Raw genomic sequence first — 20448 nt, 5'->3', positions numbered from 1 at the left:
TGTGTTTATAGCTGTTCCAAACGGCCACACTGGAGGGTGGAGTCATAGAGGGAGGGAGACAGTCTGTCCTGGAAGTAGTGTTGTGTTAGAGATGCAGACCATTTAGGGCATCCCCTGGCTGACAGACCTGGCGAGGCAGCGACAGCCGAAACACAAAGCTGTGTATTAAAGGCTAATCGCCTTAATTTCAGTTGAGCGCCCTTCGAACAGAGAAAGTAATTGATGAGACAAAATGCAATGACGCTGCTGACATACGCGTGGAAAAATGGGATTTGTCTTCTAATCCCACTTCCTGTCCCCAAAGCCTGGGAATCAGGGGCGCATCGGAACTCAACTGATCGCCTGCCTCTGTTCAAAGAAGGGATGAACAAGAGGGATGTCCCGCGAGCCTCCTGCTTCCGTCAACATCATCTGCCTCTTGTAGAGTATGGGCGATGCTAGACCAGAGAAACTCTACATGGCAAATTAAATGGTAAAGACTTCCACGGACTGACACACAACTTCTCCTTTACCCCCCAAGGAACAGGAAGAAAAGTGCTGAGGTAGCACCACATGCACTTACACAGGACTGAAGGAGCAGTGGGAGCCTGGTGGGAGGAAGAGACCTGGAGCAGAGCCACAATGGCTGCTGTCACAATCTGTCCGGCCTTCCTGTCATTCTCAGGAAGGGGCTAGAACAACTGGCCTCCCACACTGTGACCCCACACTGCTCCAACAAATAAGGCATTCATTACTACAGGGCATGATAGTGGGCCACTGGTGTCACATACATTAGGTTGCTATATCCTGTGTCTTTTCAATTGTAAATCTCCCACTGGCCTGTCAGGATGCACCTGAGAGACACAGAAATGTATTGTCGCATTGAGACAGTTTTCAGCGCTGCCTGACATAGTTTTCTCACTGGTGGATTCAAGCTGCCAAGAAAGATTTTTTTTTAAATCCACTGTTTTTACGAGAAGATGTTGCTCCATTGTTACGAATCAAACCTTATTTGTAAGGAAACTATTTGGACGGCAGAGGATGCAGATATAACTTTATAGGAGCACAGCGTGGAAATAAGGTCGACGTTGAGTTAATAACAAAAAAGAAAATTCAAAACCTCCGCTGGAAGTCAGCCTGTTGCAACTTAAGCCTGGCTTTTTGATGTCTTTTGATGCAATTTGTTGTGTCTGGCTGTTGACATTAGCATAAGAGATTCTCTGTCATACCAGGTATATCACAAAGATGAAACGTATATATTATTCCATGGAAAGCCCTGAGCAGACTCCTACGAAAAAGACAGATTCAGCTATTAAAACAAATCACTTTGTTGCTAAAATTTGACAACAGCTTTCATAAGTTTGGATACAACTAAACTTAGAGGCTGAATTTGTGTTATTAAGAGCTGTGAGACAGTGGATTTATTCAACTCTAATAGGCTACTGTCCTTAAACAATCTTTCAGTCTTTCTCCTATGTCTAGTCTTGTTCTGTGTTTGGTACAGCATAGCAGGGTTTCAGTATTTGAATTTTCTTCCCACATTCCCATAGAGTTTAAGACCTGTCCATTTTCACGAGCTTTAACATTTTACAGAGCGAAGGATACTGAGAGAAAGAGAGAGAGAGAGAGAGATCCATCTTCATTACAACAAGGCTGTTCTGGACTCATAGCTGAGTGTTCCTTCCAGCTGTGCACTTCCTCTGGAACCAGACAGCAGAACCAGAGGCGGTGTGTCCACTATGTGGGGATTATAGTCTGACATGATGCTGAGAAATGCAAGGTTACAATAAGGAATGCTAAAAGTAACAGAGCTCTTTCAGTCGGGGCTTTATGTTTCGTCTTTTTGGCTGCCCCCTCATAGTTCTTCTGCTAATTTTGCAGTGCTATGCTTTTGTTCTTCTGATACAAACACTTGAGTGCATGCTTGCCTGCTGCCTCCTCTGGTTTCTGCACCAAATCAGCATTAAAATGGATTTACCATGCTTAATGTACTCAGGAAACCAGAAGGTATGCGCATACTGTAACTGTGGTTGGACAGATACCATATACCAGTGATTCATTTGTTCACGGGGTGTAGTAATTCACATGTGGATCTCCACTGAGCTGGAACTCTGGGCTGGGAAGTGTTAGAGTGATGGCAGAGAGGTTGCAACCCTGAGCCCAGTGAGTCATGCTCAACATACACTTTCTCTTCCCTTTACCCCTGTTGAACACAGGCTTATTGCGATTCTGGACAGGCCATCCAGTAATGCCACTTCACCTAAGGCAATCCCTGTTTCCTGATTCTACCCAGGCTGAGAAGAGATAACACTGACCCTGAGCTAATCCCAGATTAACCAGAACATACAGCGCTGCCACTGCTGCCCAGCGACCTCTGACCTTCTTGTGTCTCCTGGCCGAGGCTGCAGAATCCATTGCAAAAAGCAGGTTTTGTCAAAGCCCCGGTTAGGGCATTTGTGCCATTTAAAATAATCTAAGAGCTCAGATTGCTTAAAATGGAGGCCGCCACCAGTAACTTTTCATTAGGGTCTCCAGTGAAAAAATTGAATTCACAACAACAGTCTGTATGTAGAGGGTGAAGAAGGATTGACATGTGGGATGGGAACTAAGGCAAGATGTGTCACTGCTGAGCTGGAGACTGTTAATAAAACACATGTCAGTTAAAACAGAGCCATGTTTGTGCAGATGTGTGCGATTAGATCTAGACTCTCATGGGAGGATCTCCTTCCTTACTAGTTCTCCACATTTCACATCCTCCTCAGCTGGATCTCCACCTTTATTCATTTTTGCTAGATTGAAGGTGAAAGGTGTTCATTTGTTTGGAGAGAGAACTCAGGTCCAACTGCGATTATTATTAGCTTTGTAAGATTTAAAAGAAGAAACAGCGATGGCATGTGTGACTTAAGTTTTGGTCATAGATTCTTCATCGCCTCTTTGTTCAACGTATTCTGTACCATCACAACGGTCTGCTGTTACAAGAGTTTACATGAAAATTGAGACAAATGTGTACCTCCTCCCCACACCCACACCCGCCCCTGCCCACTCTCTGCCTGTCCATCAGCGTGCTGGGCTTTGCAGGCAGAAGGAGAGGGGCTTAGATGATGGGAGCCAGAGGCCTTGTGATAAGGCCATTTCTCCGCATGAGAGCTCATCAGAGCTGACAGTGAATACAAATTGGTGCCATTAGTGAATGGGGGTGGGTTGGACAGAGGAGGGGCGGGGCACTACAGTGGCTCCTAATTATAGAGTTGGTGAGCCCCCCAGGGCGGCAGGGGAGTGGCAGGGTGCGGGGGAGCGGGGGTAACGAGGTGGCGACAGTGGTAAACAGTAAAATGTCACGTCTCACAGAGCATCATGGTGCAACTTCTGGATAATGTGAGGTCAGAAGTGATGGTTAATGATGTGTGATATGGGAGTGCTTTTAGTGCATATCCATTATGACGGATCACATTCAACATGTGTTGAGACAAGACAGGGTCACACCTTATCCCTAGCGAGGAGGCTCACAGCAACAGAATACAAACAACATGCCATGCATATCGAAGTAGCTCCACTTTATTGTGGTTTATAACAGCTGGCGAATCCCAGCAGGGAGTCAAATCACTGATCATGTATTATCATAATCCTGTTTTTGGCATTCGTTTCACGCTGTCAAAGTATGTGGGCTTTGGAAAGCTCCTCCCCCAACACCTTATCGACATTTGAAATGGGGCTTCGTCTAAAAATGTTGATAACTTTCCCAAACTGAAATTCTGACATACACGCCCACTTCATGCAGCAATTGACCACGTGAGGTGGTGAAGGTGATAAAGTATGCAGGATGGTGCTGTCACTGACAAAGGTATATATTTTCCATTCAAAATATACAGTGCAATAAAATAATTTAATATTCCTTTAAGAGCAAATTAACACCCCATTTTAGCTTGAACACCCCCTACCCACTATTCACAATTAAAAAAAAACACCGGACGACACAATCTTCTGAACATAAGAAACACAGAGAGAGTTGTGTGGAGCTAATAGTCTTAATAAGCTTTGTAGCAACTCATTTGGCAATGGCTTGAATGTAACGGACGTTCATTAATATCAAAAAGTTACACACTATAGCTTTAAATTTCTATGATGATTACAGTGTTTTTAGTTTTGCAATAACTGAGTGGACTACTATAATACCATTCATGTTGTCATGTTGTCATGTCTTGCTAATTTCACCAAGTTTAAAGAAAGATCATAGTGAGTAGAGGTGCTTGTGTTGATGCTTTGTATTGTATGGGGCAGGTGTTTGCACAGGTATGCTGTTTTGTCTGTGTTTTCTCTCCTAGCCGCAAGCTGCAGAGCCTGTCTCTCCACCACGATGCAGACAAACACACACACACACACACACACACACACACACACACACACACACACACACACACACACACACACACACACACACACACACACACACACACTCACACTCACACACAGAATTCAGCTAAGCTTGACCAACTCTGCTGAGAGCACATCACAAAACATTACCATTCCGTGTCCCTGGCTCTTTGGCATTACCAGTGGGTCAGATCATATCTCCAGATCCTGTGCCTTTGCATTTTTGTTATCTGCTGAATGACGCGTCCTATCTGATGTGACATAGGGGCCGAGCCTGTGACCGCTTTTATTATCCTCCGTCCCACAGAGTGACTAAGTCGAGGCGAGCAGCTGCTGTGTTCACATGCTGTTGTCGTTCCTTTTCATTTAGCAGCACAGCTAACCTCATACCCACTCTCCAGTAATCACACAGGCATTCTTGAACAACTGTGTCACTTCTCTACTGGCATTGAAGCGTGCAGCTTATCCAAACCCAAATAGCTCATGTAAATGTTTGACACAAAGACAAGTCGTGTTGAAAGGAGCTGTTGAAGAAGAGTGAAGAAGGCAATGTGGACCCAAAGAGTCGCTGATTAGAAGTGACTCTGCTAACTAGATAGCAGTGCAGGTGCCAGTTCAGCGGCCACACAATTGTCCATATGCAGAAGAGGGTCCTTTAATCTCCATCTTCATGTTTGTGAGCTCAGTGATTGCCCCTATATTAGGCACTTCCTTATCTTGCAGATACAGGAAATCACTGTGAGAAAGTTTTGCTAGATTAAGATAAGAGATAGAACCACAGCCACTAGCATATACAGGTGTCTGGGTATAAGCCAACTCCACTCTTACTGTGTGATCTCAGTAATAATCTGACTTTTATGAATAAACAAACTGAATTCATCTGAACGTTTTGTCACATTTTGTAAAATGTACACAGAAAACATAAGATACTTGTACTTTTTTGTGCTTTTTACAGTTGTGTAGGACATTTTGTACGAAGGTGCAAATTCTTTTCAACCCAACAGTAAAATACCACACAAAGTAAATAGTCAAACATTCAAGTTATCATCATTTATTTGCTTTAACTTAGTAGTCGATTCCCCAACTTATTCAAATCAGACTCAACGCATCACCCACAGATTATTCTCAGACTAAGAACGATTGCCATGTTTGCTGTAGATAAGTAACAGAAATCTGCTGAAGCGACACTGGAAGGCAATGTTACAGTAGGATGAGGACAGATTGACACAGTCCTCCCTGATCACAGCAGATAGCAGCCACCAATGCGCCCAATCTTACCCTTTTTCTCAAATTCACGTGATCAGCCTTAACTGTGCTCAAGAGAACAAATGCATCATTATACAGGTACATGGGCAGCAGACACTTCATATATATTTCACTCTCTAAGACTCATACAAATTAACGAGAATTCTGAAACTTCCATAAGGTAATGCATGCCATTTCCAGCAAGTCTCTTAAACCTGTGGCACTGTCACCTGTGGCGTCTCAACTCATTACTGCTCCTTGTTAAAAGCTGAACTGCCAACTAGGCAACATTGCAATTTTCCAATAAAAGCAATGCGTCTTTTGTGCAGAGCTCCATAATTGCTACTGAAACGAAGTGTGCCTTCTGAAGAGTAATAAGTCTTATTACTGTTACTCTGGAGTTTTCCTCCTCTGCATTGACAGCATTCAAATTTTTTGGCCAGGATTTCTGACAAGTGCTGCCTTTGATGTGAGAGAGCATGTCACCTCTCCCGCCCCCTCTTAAACACCCTAATTATCACTCCTGTCACTTTGGTGCATGTGAACGAACACACCTCTTTCTGACGGGTTGGAAACTGCCTCAGGACACTGCTCAGGTAGCGCAGCTTGTTTATGATGCGCCAGGGGCTAACGGGGTATTTATGTCGCTTTCTTACACAACCTCAGAAGACAGAAGCAAAACCTATTCAACACAAGATTGTTCAGTTTAGTGTTATTTCAGTATAGATCATAGCTTATGTGTTCCAGTTTTAGTGGCTCACTGTGATCTTCGGACAGAAGGACTCCTGGTGCAGTGGCTGCAGTTTCTAATTATCGACCACAAGGAAAAACCACAGATCCGTGAATCAAGCAGGTGATTGCTACACACTTCGCTCAACATTGCTCATCGCTCCCTTCCTGTTCAATGTCAAGGCAACAGACCGCAAACTTTTTGTCTCTTCCCATCACCATCCCCCATCTTTACAGGGAGTAGCACAGGCTTCAAGCAGCAACATGCTCTGCACTGTCATTGGCAGTGGCCTGCAATTTTAATTTACCCAATTTGAAACCAGAGAAATATGCAGTGAGGTGGAACACCCATATCAGTGTCATGTAGTGAGCGTGCGCTGCACTCTCAAGTGCCAGGATGTGTGTATTTACTCCCTCTGAATTCTCTCTCTTTCGCTCTTCTGTTTTGTTAAAACACAAAGTCTGGAGTTTTCCATGATCCAATCACTTCCCTGACGCTTCTTGTGAATTTTGCCAGGAAAGTTATGAGCGGGGTAGGCCGTGTACTGTTAAGTCACGCTGAATGCAGTAATCGTTTCTTAATGAGAGGAAGTTCTGATGTTACCGGTGGAGTAGGATGCATTAACAGCTGAATATGATACATAAAATCCAGTCTTCTCTTTCCCTTGTGTGACAGCATGGTGGGAAGTCATGTCATATAAGAAGGCATTAGCCAGTGGGCTTTCTTATTTCTGGAGATGTGATCTTGAGAGTGCACCGCATGCCAGTGAACCTTTCCTGTCCAAACATATTCCCAAAGTAAACTCGGCCCGTTGGCTATTAATTTAAGATGGAGAGATATGCTATAACATGCAGGCCTGCAGTCCTGAAGATCACCGTCAGCAGCCAAGTATTCTCTCAGGAGGAGGAGGGCTGGCTCAGTCCGACAGCGAGGCATGTCTCTTCTCTATGTTTCTATACCTCATTTAACCAGGCAAGCTGACAAAAATATGCTCGCACAAGTCTACAAACATGCATGCAGGGAGACAGTGTTGCATTTGCCAATGAATTTACAGTGAATGAAGAACTCACAGCAACATGTATTTAATCCAGGGACTACAGGTGGAAATTAGCAATTGTTGCTATAACCTGGCCCAAGACATATTCTCTTGTTTAACAAGTTTAATGTTTATTTGTGCATTGTCCCTATTTCAAATAAATCAATTTCCAATTCCAATCTTAGAAACGAAATCTAATGAATGCAATAAAAAATACATTGGCCAATAAATGAAATAAACTACCCGTGTTCTTTTTTCTATTTGGCTCAGTGTTGTAGTGTTGGCCCAGCTTCAGTGCTACTAGATAGACTTCCCTGCTCAACAATATTTTAGCGGTTGATGTGGCCCACATAGTGATGGTGTGTGTGAGACGTTTTGGGCATAATGTGGAAGGATACAAAGCTTTTTAAAAGGTTTAAGTGCGTAAAAAGTCTCATGAGTTTTCACTGGATGCATCTGTACATGTATGCACATGTATCCCAAAGGCCTTGAAAAGATCCCAAACCATTAGAATTAAAGTTGGTGCAGAGAATATATGTTTCCAACATTGGACAATGAGTTAGTTGTGGGACAGTGAATTTGACTTTGACATTGAATATATTGGGATTGGCTCCAGTCTCCCATGACGCTGCAAGGGATAAGCGGGTGAAAATAATTAATTAATGGGCAAAACTCAATAACCATCACTTTTTTTCATTCTTATCAATAGTACAAATGCACTTGGTGCAATAGACCTATACCCCCATGTTGTTGTTCTTGGCTAAATTCCACTTCAATCTTCTAACCAGCAGATTTGATTTAGGTATTTTATTTTCTACAGGCAAGGTCAAGCTGCTTATTCGGGGCATCAAGCAAACAAAAATGAGTGGCGTCAAATGTTTTTCCAGCAGTGATTATTGTATCAAGCACATTAGAAGAGCTATGCACCTACCGTACCAGAAGCACCGTGGTAGTGTCTTGATCTGTCCCTCAACGTGTATGACCTGTAGCTCTGTACATCAGTTGGCTCTGATGCTGACATTAAAGTAGAATGTAGTCTGGACTCATCTTACTCAGCTGCCTGTTCTAAAACACCGGCAAAAACCTTTCTCACTGCCAGAGGAGAGTGTTGAGTTGTGGGAACCGGCATTGGGCTGTGTCACCCAGCAGCACCTTGGGATGCTGGGAGAGAGGAGAGGATTGTCTGTGTTCAGCAGACTGAAGAGAGTCGCCCGGATTGCCTCTCACATGTGGAATGAGAGCTCACTCCTGTGTAACCACTTAACTTTCTTCGTACTACTATACCTTTGTCTATAAAAGATTGACAATGAGAGAGGTCTCATAAACTGACTTCTTATTTGCGTGCAAGAGCATGCATAATAATGTTAAAAAAAGGTAAAGGAGAGACATTGAGTGCTGGGATCAGATTCCCTCACCGGCTTACTTTCACCTCTAACAGAGCCATTGCCATATCCCAGGGGGAAGTGGTGCGTTCCCGAAAAACAAAGCCCTCGCTGTGTGTGCGCAGACCCCCCAGGGTGAACCTAAACCATACAAGCAGTAATGGGCTACTTTAAGAGTTTATCTGGCTCTAATAGACACACTTGTCCACTGCTTCCAGGCTCTAAATCTCAAGGATAAGTCTGTGTGTATGGCAAATGCTGTCATGCCCTAATGTGGCTGACAAAGAGCACAGTAGTTCAGCCACTCTAAGCCTTTCCTGTTCAAAATTGTAATCTCATACTTAGAGTATGTAGTTATGTGTTGAAGGAGGAACAGTGGATTTTATTTCATTTTTAGAAACAAATTATGTAACCTTTATTTAACCAGGCAAGTCATTTTGAACAAATTCTTATTTACAATGGTGGCCTGGCAAAAGGCAAAGCCTCTTGAGGGAGGGGGCTAGGGGCTAAAGGAGAAAAGTTAAAAAGTCAGCAGCACACATCCAAACATTTCCAAGACAGCCACTACTTGATATATATATATATATATGGTTGAATAGATCAGGGATCTTTTTTTGCAAATTTAGAGTTAGCACCTAGCAGCGCAGTCTCTCTGCATGTCTTTCCAAGCTGGTTGTGACTGGCTGTTTGCCTGGCACCAGTTTCAGTCCAGAGACCTGCTGGTCTTGTTTTCACAGGCGGCCTGACCCTCAGGGCAGTGTAGCAGCCGAGCTCAGTCCACTGCCATAATCCGTCTTCGATCAACATTTCATAGGAACACAATGCCATGTGCCCCTGCCTGAGGCGAAGGTTGACTTTGGGACTGAGCTGAGAAAGGCTAACAGAATAGGGAAGGATGTCTAATAGCTAGAATGACTTCACACTTTTTGTACCCAGATTCCAGACTCCTTACTTCTTTCTTTGTTTTTTAAACTCATGGTGAGAGGTTTCAACAGCTTCATTCTTACGGTATCCGAAGACCCAATGGCATTTAGCCTTTAGCATGAGCTTCATATGTAAAACCTGTGCAGCTTTACTCAGTTCTGATTCATTCTTTCATAATGAATCACCACAGTTTCATTTTGCAACCAACACCATCATCTGATAGGCATATAACTCTGTGATGTAATCTACGTTACAATTAGATACGGAAGATATGGTGTGAGGAAAGATATTTAATTACGGTGTTGAGTTTTTGCTGTGATGTAAAATTTGGACATGCTGTGGAGTACATTCAGACCCGACTATCTCTGTGTTATTGTATGATTATGAGATTAGATTACATATGTTTATTTCTTAATGTGCGGCTCTCTATAGGGTGTGTTGTTGCTATGCACTGTCCACATTCCCTCTTCAGCTGACAGATGGTCTCATCCAGCTACTCTCTGACAACAAACACACAGTGAGAAGTTGCTGACAACCTGCTTCAGGAAGGGCTTCGACTGGCCCTCGGAATGTGTGTGTGTGTGCGTGTACTATGTGTACTTACCCTGTGTTTCACTCTATTCGCACACACATAAACACAGCAAGAGTGTATGGGGAGTCATCATTCAACTTAAGTCTCCAACACAAATAATCACAGGGATCGACCACATGTTGCATCTCCTCTGCTGTGGGCTATGACAGCTGTCAATCACTCTGCTGACCTGTAAACATTCCTTTGGTGGGCACAGTTATTAAATCAAACTGTACAAATATAGCAAATCTAATGCTATTAATCTTTGCTTATTGACGTACCGCAATGTTAAATTTAGATCTGGCAGGAAAGACTGGTAATATCAGATTCCATTAGGAGTCTGTTTGAAAAGGTCTCTAGATGGTGTTTATTTTAAGGCCCAATGGTGGACATGTTGATGGCTTTGCATGCTTTGGTGTCCAGACCTTGCAGGAATGTTTCTCAGTCACTTCAAACATACTGAACATGACTGTGCATACAGAGCTTGCAAAAAAAAAGGGTTTATTCATCAACTGCCCGAAACATTTTCATTGTTGACAATGAAACTTGAAATGATTCTTATTTTTACAAGTCTTGGGTGTTGCTTCTAAGATCTGACACCCCACGTTGACTACATTTCACACTTCCTTCTTTTTACTATACGCTGGCACACCTCTGTTCTGATATATCATTTGTAAACAGTGAAACAAAGCTAACTGTATTTGACAGTTTATCCTCTGGTTTCCCTTCACCGCATTTTTGGCTGCTAAATCGAGACAAAATAACTAACCTCAAAGTGTGGTTCCCTGTTTCAGCTTCCTGTGGTCTGTTGGTTGTAGAATAAAGCTAAACAGTGAAACGGGACTTTCCTGCTGTTTGAGTAAAACCTCGGTGTTTGTCCAACAATATGTGAGGGCCACCCTCTAATGCCTCTCCCCTACAGATTGTGGAGGAGTGTGTTTGTCTATGGTGTGGCATGGGGCCTTTGCTGTCTTAGCAGTGGCCTCTCTGCCCTGCCTGTACGTGGTTGCTGAACCAAGAAGAACATATCAAACAAACACTCCCAACACAGAGCTATAGGAAGATTGGGTTACTCTCGACGTGAGAGGACTAGTCAACTGCATTATATTACCAAAGGCACACACCCCTCTGCACTTTAGAGAGTGGGGTCCAACAAGGGATGGATCAGTTTAAACTCAGTATATCCACCTTACCATCATTTATAATTTGTAGTAAACATCATATTTATCTGTCAAACTACCGTGTCTGTCTTTTCTGACTTCCGACTGGTAGTCACAGACAGCCATTGATGACTTTCTAGATCCTCTGATCCACTCAGGCGGTATTAAGCCATCAACACAGTGTGACAGACACTCAGTAGCACTTGTCTCTAATGTGCGGTGTTAAGTTACAACAGTGTTGGTGGAAAACCATGAGATAACTCCACACGGGTATGCAGGAGTGGCATGAGGAATGTGTCAGTTGTGCATCCATGTGTGTGTGAAAATGTGCATGTGCACCACAGCTGTCATTAATGGGTATGTTCTTGTCTCCATACAGAGCTAAGATCCACCGGTACTGCTCATCACTTTGCCTACCTCCTCAACACGTCTGACTACCGGATCCTGCGTATGGATGAGGACCATGACCGCATGTACGTTGGCAGCAAGGACCACATCCTGTCCCTGGACCTCCATGACATCAACAAGGACCCACATATTGTAAGACCATTCCCATGCTCTGCCTCCCCCAAACTCTGGCCTCTCAAATTGGCTGTTACACTGTGATGAAACGAGCGCCTTTACCTCAGCGCTACAACAGCTGCCCCCAGGGCAAAATGTTCTGTTCTATTGCCCCAGCAGCAGGCATTTTGGTTAGCTCACATCTAGTTTTTGCTGGAATGCACTTTTTCTGGTGTCGGGTCATTAAAACACTGTAATTGGGTTATAACAATCCCAACAGGACTAATATTAGCCTGGGTGGATATCCCTTTTGCAGTTTTAGCCCAAAAATCTCATAAAAGCCAGTGATGTATAGCAGGTTGGACTGTAACCATAAAATGTCTTCTGTTCCCCCATCGCAGATCCACTGGCCGGTGTCCGAACGAAGAAGGATGGAGTGCCTTGTGAGCGGGAAGGACGCCAATGTAAGTATGCCTGTTGACAGCAATCTTAAGCTCGGCAGGGTCGTGATAGGCTAAAACAAATGTTGTTTTTCAAATGCATGGCCTGAGAAGCATAAAGCTCTCATCATTGTGCACAATGGTTTTAATGTGAGGAACCTATAAAAATCACCTGTGAGGTTCGTAATTGGCCCAGTAAAGACACTGGTTCCCTTCTGTCTCGCCAAGGAGACAGGATAAGCCCAGTCTGCCATCCTCCTCTCTGCCAGGCCAGGGTGGGCAGCACTGACAGATAGTTTGATATATTGTCCAAATATATAGAGAGTACAGTATTACTGGTTTGTTTCGAGACACCCAGACTTGAGTAAATCTGCAGGAGATGCACCAGTAAAATATGGCTATGAATGGCTATTCATTTAGATGTTTATTGCAGTTTAATTGACACTGGTCTTTTTGTCTCCAGGAGGAATGTGCAAACTTCATCCGTCTGGTCGAGCCATGGAACCGGACTCAGCTGTACGTCTGTGGAACAGGAGCTTACAATCCAGTCTGTACCTTTGTCAACCGTGGACGCAAACCTCAGGTTAGAATTAAAGTCTTGAGGAATGTACAAGACTGGACGGTCATCTCTCAGTACATCAACTCAGCAAACATAAACAGCTTTCTCCATCTGCATCATGTATGGCATAGCTGGACCTCTCCTTTTTTTTTGTTCCTCTTAGCCAAGTTCTTACTCTCCATCCACCTTACGCTAGGTTCCCTTTACGATTTTCCTCCATCATTAAGCCTGCTCGAGGTACCATTTCTCCACGTCTGGCAAATCAGCCAGCACAGCTTCACCAGCACACAGCTGTCATCCCCAGCGAGCTGTTAAAGCTACTCTGTTTAGTCTCAGCCTTTAATGGGACCTCTTGAATTTCCTAAACCAAACCAGGCATCGCTACCTCGCGTTACTCCCCTTTAACACCTTACTCTTCCTTAAATATCACACTTGTTCCCTAATGATGACCAGGGGACTTTTTAAAAGGGGATCAACAAAAAGTAAATTTCCCACTGGATTCTCCCTTGAGATATACAGCACGGTGCAGAGAAGTTGCAACGGCAAGTGCGGCTTGTATGAGTCCCTTGTTGCATACGGTTCCTACGTGACCCTTTACTAATGAAGGGCTTCCATCCATCCACTCACCTATCCAGCCACCCCTTCATGCATCTAGGCCACCCGCCAGCCTCTACCATGTGAGACGTTGGGTAATTGGAAGTGGGAGCTCCCATTATGGGGTGCCAGTGGAATGTTCCAGTTCTAGTTCATTAATGAGAGGGCTGTTTTTTCTTCGTCACATTGAACAGACAGGTCTGAGTCGTTGTCCCGTGTCCACCTTTCTTAGCTGGGCAGGGCAGTCACCTATGATTGCAAAAACATGAAATGATACTCTCCACACAGATGCATGCACACACATATCCTGACACACATAAGGAAACTTTTTTGTCATTATTAATTCAACATTCAGATAGATTGTTGTCATTTAATTACACCACTGCAGGCTATATTTTTAAGTTCCCCAGTGCTTAAAGAAGGAGCCTTGTAGCTTTTGTAAACCACAGGATAGGCAACCATCTTGTCAAATAAAGCTACACACATTCCCTGCACAATCTTGCACACATAAAGTATATATTTTCCTCATGCACTTGCATTTTAGTAATTTCAGTAGTATTGGTTTGGGGAGTTTCTCACTATGTCTTGAAGTCAGCACAGAGTCAAGAGATGCAAGTGGAGGTCAGGGCGGTCCTTGATCGTTCCACATCAGTGGCGTAACATCCAGACTGTGTTGCTGTCTCCTGTTTTAGACGTCCATGTATCTGCAGATGGCCCAGGCCAGAGGAAGGGCTAGCCGCGCAGCTGAACCCAGCGCGGTGCACGAGACACTTGGACTAAAGGTGCGATGTGGGCCCTGTCTGCACCGCAGCCCTGCACACTGCCTGGGCTTGTGGTCACCAGCAGCATGCTCCCTCTCTTTGTGTCTGAGCACATTTTGTCATCACCATCTTTAACCTGGCCATCACTTGTTTATCTCCGTTACATTTGGCATGTGTCTTTTCCAGTCCGTGCACAATCTTAAAGTTTTGTGTAATGTGGAATTGCATTTAATGTCATCTCATTTTGTTTCTCCCGTGTTCCCCTCATACTTTCTTTGTGAAAGCCTAATTGTCTGAGCACCCTTTTGTATGCGTCATTGTCCATTTGTGCTTTGCATTTGTGCTAAATGTCATGTTTTGCATGAGAGCTGGGTTATCAAGTGGAAATGGCTTCTCAAGCTGCTAAAAAATTCAGTTGACTTTTATTCGGCTCAAATTTAATTAAAAAGGCGTTCACTGCTGTTCAATGCATGGCATATTCATTTTTATTTAGCATATATTTAGCAGCGCCCATGAACAACAGATGACCGAATCATTCATCCTGCTTATTTGAGATAAGATGTCCCACCCATCAGTCCTTCACCGCACCAATCCCTCCACCTTCTGTAGGAATGTGGTGCAGTCTTTCCCACAAAGGCGGCAGGAATAGTCAGCATCTGACCCACTCCCACAGCAGGCTCTGTTAGCCCAGAGCAAACACCAGCCATCTGTAGGCTACTAGCTGCGCAGCAAAGGAAATAAAAGAGCCACATACTTGAACATGTCTCCACTGTTTGAGCTCTCTAAGCACTTTGAAACAACCTTACAGGACATGAAGGCTTTAGGTGAAGTGGGACACTTTGAAAATGTTGTAAGTTATTTTCTAGTCAGATTTAATTAGAAATATGTTGCAACTTTTGTGAAGGGTCATATTTTACAGCAAGGTTGTAAAAACATGTTCAGGGCACAGGTTCCCTCTGGTACACATAAATGTTTGTGACCTTTTTTTACACGTCAACATCTGGCATGGCTGGGAGTGAGCTGCCATCACCTCCTTATTCGCACAAGTGGTGATTTTAATCAGAGATGAGTAGGGAATTGCACAAGGGTGCGTGTATGATCCAATGATGTAAGTTTGGCACGATGCCATGTTCTCTCCCCTGCTTTTGTGCTGATGGACAATGACAGAGATGTCTCCATCTCTGTACCCGTTGGGAGTGAAAAATGGGGATTGGACATGCTCTGGTCTGTGAAGCGGGGCTACAGGACATGTCATTGCATGCCACTGATTCATTTTACCCCACTCTCATACGCAAATTCCTGCCAATCACCTCTCAGTGCTTGTGTGCAGGGATGCCAAGGGCACTGAGCATCAGTCATCCTGCCTCCATCCTGGGTTTGTTTTTTTCACTGTGCTGGATTACAGGTGTCAGCAGTAGGCCTGTACAGCCATAGGCACCAAGAAGCTGAGAGATATTTGGCACGCAGCTTATTATGCTGAGAGAAGCAGCCCACGACACATTGTTTTCCGCAATAGAGTGGCATAGAGATGGATTAGAAATTCCTTGCTTTCCCCGCATGTATTTTTCTGTGTGAACGAGCACTCATTATTCTAATACTTCATTTCCCATAAGGCCGTATAGGTCCCACAGGAGTCAGAGGAAGCACATTCCCTGCCTCATTTTCCCTGCACAGGGGAATCACAGTGACAAGATGAAGAGTACTGAATTTATTGCCTTCTCCATATGATTTTTCCATTTCAGGAAGAAATCTTCCATTTGGAGCCAGGCAAAGTGGAATCTGGGAAGGGAAAGTGCTCCTACGACCCGAATCTCAACAGCGTGTCAGCTTTGATCAGTGAGTATAATCTGGGTTTTGTCACATGAGGGCGTGGGCATGGGTACAGTCAGGCCCAGCAGTCTCATCCCATATGGATTGTTCATCTTGTATCTCCCGTTTCTTTACATGGCCTTCTTTCTGCTCACAATTTATATTTCTGGCAAACTTTGTTAACAGAAGACATTTATTGTATGCCATTGCGCAAGAGGTCAAGAATGGCAGGCCAAGTGTCCTTTCCATTCTGTAACTATTTCCCACACTGAGCTGCTTAGTCCAGTCGCCTAATCATTATATCCTAAGGAATATGTCCTTGTTAGGGTTGAGATGGGCACAATAATATGTGAACCCCTCACTGGGGAATTAGTGGCTTCCAATCAAAATACTTGCTTTTCAGTGGTTTCATTACTATTTTAAGATTAAATGATCTTTATTCCCAAATTTACTAGGGCTTACTTCCCACGAAGCCTGAATTATTTGCACATGCTTTAATAGTTAAACAATTATATACTTACATACCATTATATTTACAGACGGGTGACAAATGAAAGGGAAAAACTGAATAAATGAGTGGAGAAACATAATGAATGCAGACTCATTAAATGGTTTGATGGTTATGAAAATAATGTGGAAGAATCATTCAGTGAGGAAATGTTATTTAAGGACAATATTCATTCCTTTTAGGTGGAGAATCAATGCCAATGAGCATCAAAGCTGTTCTGGAGGCTTATGATGGCCTAAAGACACTTATGTTAGTATCATATCGTGGGTCTAATGTTGGAGAATATTCAGTGAACTAAAATATTGAAAATAACTACAATAATCTACTTTATTTCCGTGAGGAAGTGTATTCCCACTTATATTCCCTATCTATCCATCCTGTTATATTATATTTACATGTATAACGGCTCAGTTTAGCTCATCATCTGTTGTAGCATTCATGAAGGCAGTGTCCTCTGTCCCTTCGCACAGGGTCACTTAGTCAGGTCCAGACCACACAGTTGCCACCAGTGAAAGGCAATCTTCTCTCTGTGGGGTGAGACAGCGGGTGTAAATCACTGGCACTGCTTTCCCACATTAGCACAGTGCCAGCTGACCAGTATGGAACCAGTACTGTCATCCAAGATGGGTTTATCTCCCACGTCAGTTAGCATCATAGAAGGAACACTGTAGTTAGTGCTGATAAGGATTAAGAACCCTGTACCACAACAATAGATTTAGCACTGACCGCTGACTGCTCAGCTCTCCACCACATTAGACAATCCATCGTCCGTGGACATTTTAATGATATTTCATCAATCTTCATACAGCGCTGATGAGGACCATGACATTGAATATAATGGTGGTAGGACAGTGTGTTTTGTTTCCTCTGCTCTACCTCCTGCTGTCTGCTTACTCCATCACTGAGAGCTTTGACAGTCACACCTGCTCTTCAGTGGGGCCCTAACAGCAGCTGGAGGACCAGCACCTTTCCTTCCTGTGGCTTAACAAGACTGTTGTATGGATTTGTCAGTCTGCACACATGGATGTGCTCATATTTTATGTCTTTATGGAGTGCGTGTGAAGGCTGTTTCAAGAAATTTGAGCACTGTTTTCGCTTTATTTTACCGCTAAATTCCTAGTGGTTTCCTCGGAAATTCCCTGGAAAGAACAATATAAGAACAATATACGTTGATACTAATAACAAGAAAATATTGTAAACACCAATGTATTTATTTTAGCTTTTAAGAGCCAGAAAATGTTACAGTGCTTTAATTGTTTGGAGAGGTTTACAAGTGGTTGATTTCCACAGGAAGTTCTTTGAAAGAAACACTAACATCTTAATGACAGAAGTAAATAATTAAAATCCATTTTAACCCAAGCAGATTTATTATTGTAAACTTAATTGTCTTTCTTAATTGACTGTTAAAATAACATTTCAATCACAATTTTGTTCATAATTCTGTACTATACCACTAGGGGTAACTAATACACAGACAATGATATTCCATATATCCATGTCTTCAACATGGAAATGTTTTGCACGTGTAGCTTCAGCATGTCTTCAGTCGTTTAGCATTAGCTCTGTTATATACAGTATGTAGCCATCTTCCACATATTTAGGACTTTTTTTCTGACTTCTTGTTTGAAATGAATTAAATGGAAACTGGAGATGGACTTTTCAACCAAATTCTGTGTTTTTTGCATTAGCTCACACAAGCTAAATGCGCATAATAAAATCTGCTGATGACATTCATCATTTCAACCAACAGAATCCACGGTAGTCGGCTTTTGTTAAATTCTGTGTGAAATCGCTGAGTAGTAGTGCCTGTAATGACTGCGAATATCTAGTGGTTAATTTGCCTCGTTTCTAATGTGGACAGGACAAGTAGGCAAATAATCAGTTAAACAATGTTTCCTTTTTAAACAAATTACACAGTCCTTTCCAGAAACGTCCTACCAAATTACAATTGCATTATCCATTCTTATAATTTCGAGGATTGACCACTTGCATCTTGAGTGAGGGATAGTATCAACCTATCAACCTTAGCACGTTGTGTCTAAATGAGATAAATGTGTAGATGATGACTTTGTTACGCTGAGCTTCTGTATTTTGGAATCAAGAGTCCTGAGATGTTTGGTTCTAAATTTACATTTTGAAATAAAACCCTTGGTGTTTCACTAAACTGAACTGTTTCTCTCTCTCTCTCTCTCTCTCTCTCTCTCTCTCTCTCTCAGATGGTGAACTGTATGCTGGGGTCTATGTTGACTTCATGGGAACAGACTCTGCCATTTTCCGTACTTTGGGGACAAAGACTGCCATGCGCACAGATCAGTACAACTCCAGATGGTTAAATGGTAAATGTCCTATTTATGCCTATAAATGATACACCCGCTTTCACCCAGTGTGTGAAGCCTTCCTGACTGCCTTTTCAATATACAAACAGGGTTTCACATGTATAGCTGAAATGAAAAGATTCTGGCGTTTGCATATACGTATGTTGAGAATCCCTCAACAAGTGATAAACAGGAAATGCTGTACAGTTTATAAAAGGTTTCAGCCAGATGTTTTCCCAAATTTACCCTCCGCCTGACTCACCACCTCTTCTCCCCACAGACCCCACTTTCATCCACGTACAACTCATCCCCGACAGCGCAGAGAGAAATGACGACAAGCTGTATTTCTTCTTCCGGGAGAAGTCCTCTGAGATGGGTCATAGTCCTGTGACCCAGTCTCGCATAGGACGCATCTGCCTGGTGTGTACACAGTGGGAAGTGTGTTTGATTTGGGGTATAAACATAATGAAAAGAAAACCTGCATCGATATGAAAAACAGGCTGGAGACTTCCGAGGCAAACCAGTTATTTGGCCAACGCTGACGTGCTGGAATCCCCATGTGTTTTTAACCTTCCTGTCTACAATGCATCCCTCTGTCTGGGAGGTTACCCTCTGACCTCTGACCCTGCGATCTTCTGACCTTTTCTCCATGGTAGTCCTAAAACACTTGAGCTTTTTAGTGTACATAGCAGCAAATTACTCACTGCCTCTCTCTTTTAGACTCCTTCTCAGTTAAACTAGACTTCCTCCACAAAAGCCGATTTGCCCTGCAAATATAAAGTGAGCCGAGCAACAAAAACAAATAACAACAAATGTCTGTCGGATAGCTCGCGGGGCATCGTATAGTATTTATACGGCGAGTGTGAGTGTATGCGTTCCATTATGGATTTGCGTGCATATGCGAGCGTTACAGCGGGTGTATGAGCACGGGTATGAGTGAGAAAATGTGGCGTACGTGTGTTCGTTGCCTCAGCTGTTCACCGTTGTAATAATTTGAAGGGGTCAGGTGCTGACCCGGCACACAAACACTCATCACCATCTCGGTGGCTTCTGCCACGGCCTCCGGAGACCCGGTCCTGTCATTCTTACCTCGCCACACATCTGGATACTCTTACTGCCACTATCTGCACCCCGCACATCACCAAAAATACACTCAGCCGGAATTACACTGGAATTTATGAAAACATTTCAACTCCCAAAATGGGATTCATCAGAAGTGCACGAAGAATGTGAAGCCTACGCCCGCCATTTAAAATGAAATATCAAAACATACAGTACAGTGCATGCTTTCTCCAAATATGCTGATTATGGAGGAGGACTTTAAAGCACATACTGGTCTCAGCTCTTTTTTACTGGGATAGATTCTGGCCTTGCTCCAACACAGATGGAAGAGTCTAAATAGGAGAGAGACAGTGTTTACCATCTCACCTCCCCACCCCCCCCCCTTCCTTTTAGTTTCCTGGCTTTGCAAACCAACATGTACTGTATAGTGTGTGTGGGTGGCTCCACCTGTTTGTTTTTTTCATTGACAGAGAAGGATGTGAGTATGAGCGAAATGATGGA

The 20448-nt window shown here is 43.4% G+C and overlaps 1 protein-coding gene across 4 annotated transcripts in view; it reads left to right on the top strand.

The window, feature by feature from the left end:
- sema3fb (sema domain, immunoglobulin domain (Ig), short basic domain, secreted, (semaphorin) 3Fb) overlaps positions 1-20448 on the top strand; it is a 59592-nt gene that overhangs the window by 22814 nt on the left and 16330 nt on the right. For 2 of the 4 annotated variants that reach the window (XM_028576280.1, XM_028576279.1), the window contains exons 3-9: positions 11778-11938; positions 12301-12363; positions 12803-12922; positions 14185-14274; positions 15996-16089; positions 18787-18906; positions 19166-19305. In XM_028576280.1, coding sequence (XP_028432081.1) covers positions 11778-11938; positions 12301-12363; positions 12803-12922; positions 14185-14274; positions 15996-16089; positions 18787-18906; positions 19166-19305 — 788 coding nt within the window. The remainder of the gene's footprint in view (positions 1-11777; positions 11939-12300; positions 12364-12802; positions 12923-14184; positions 14275-15995; positions 16090-18786; positions 18907-19165; positions 19306-20448) is intronic. The other 2 variants (XM_028576282.1, XM_028576281.1) reach the window with 1 other exon arrangement.

Source organism: Perca flavescens, chromosome 4, assembly GCF_004354835.1.
Source record: "Perca flavescens isolate YP-PL-M2 chromosome 4, PFLA_1.0, whole genome shotgun sequence".
Classification (NCBI taxonomy): Eukaryota; Metazoa; Chordata; class Actinopteri; order Perciformes; family Percidae; genus Perca; species Perca flavescens.
Note: the sequence above shows the minus strand (reverse complement) of the source record. Positions and strands in the feature narration are given on the sequence as shown.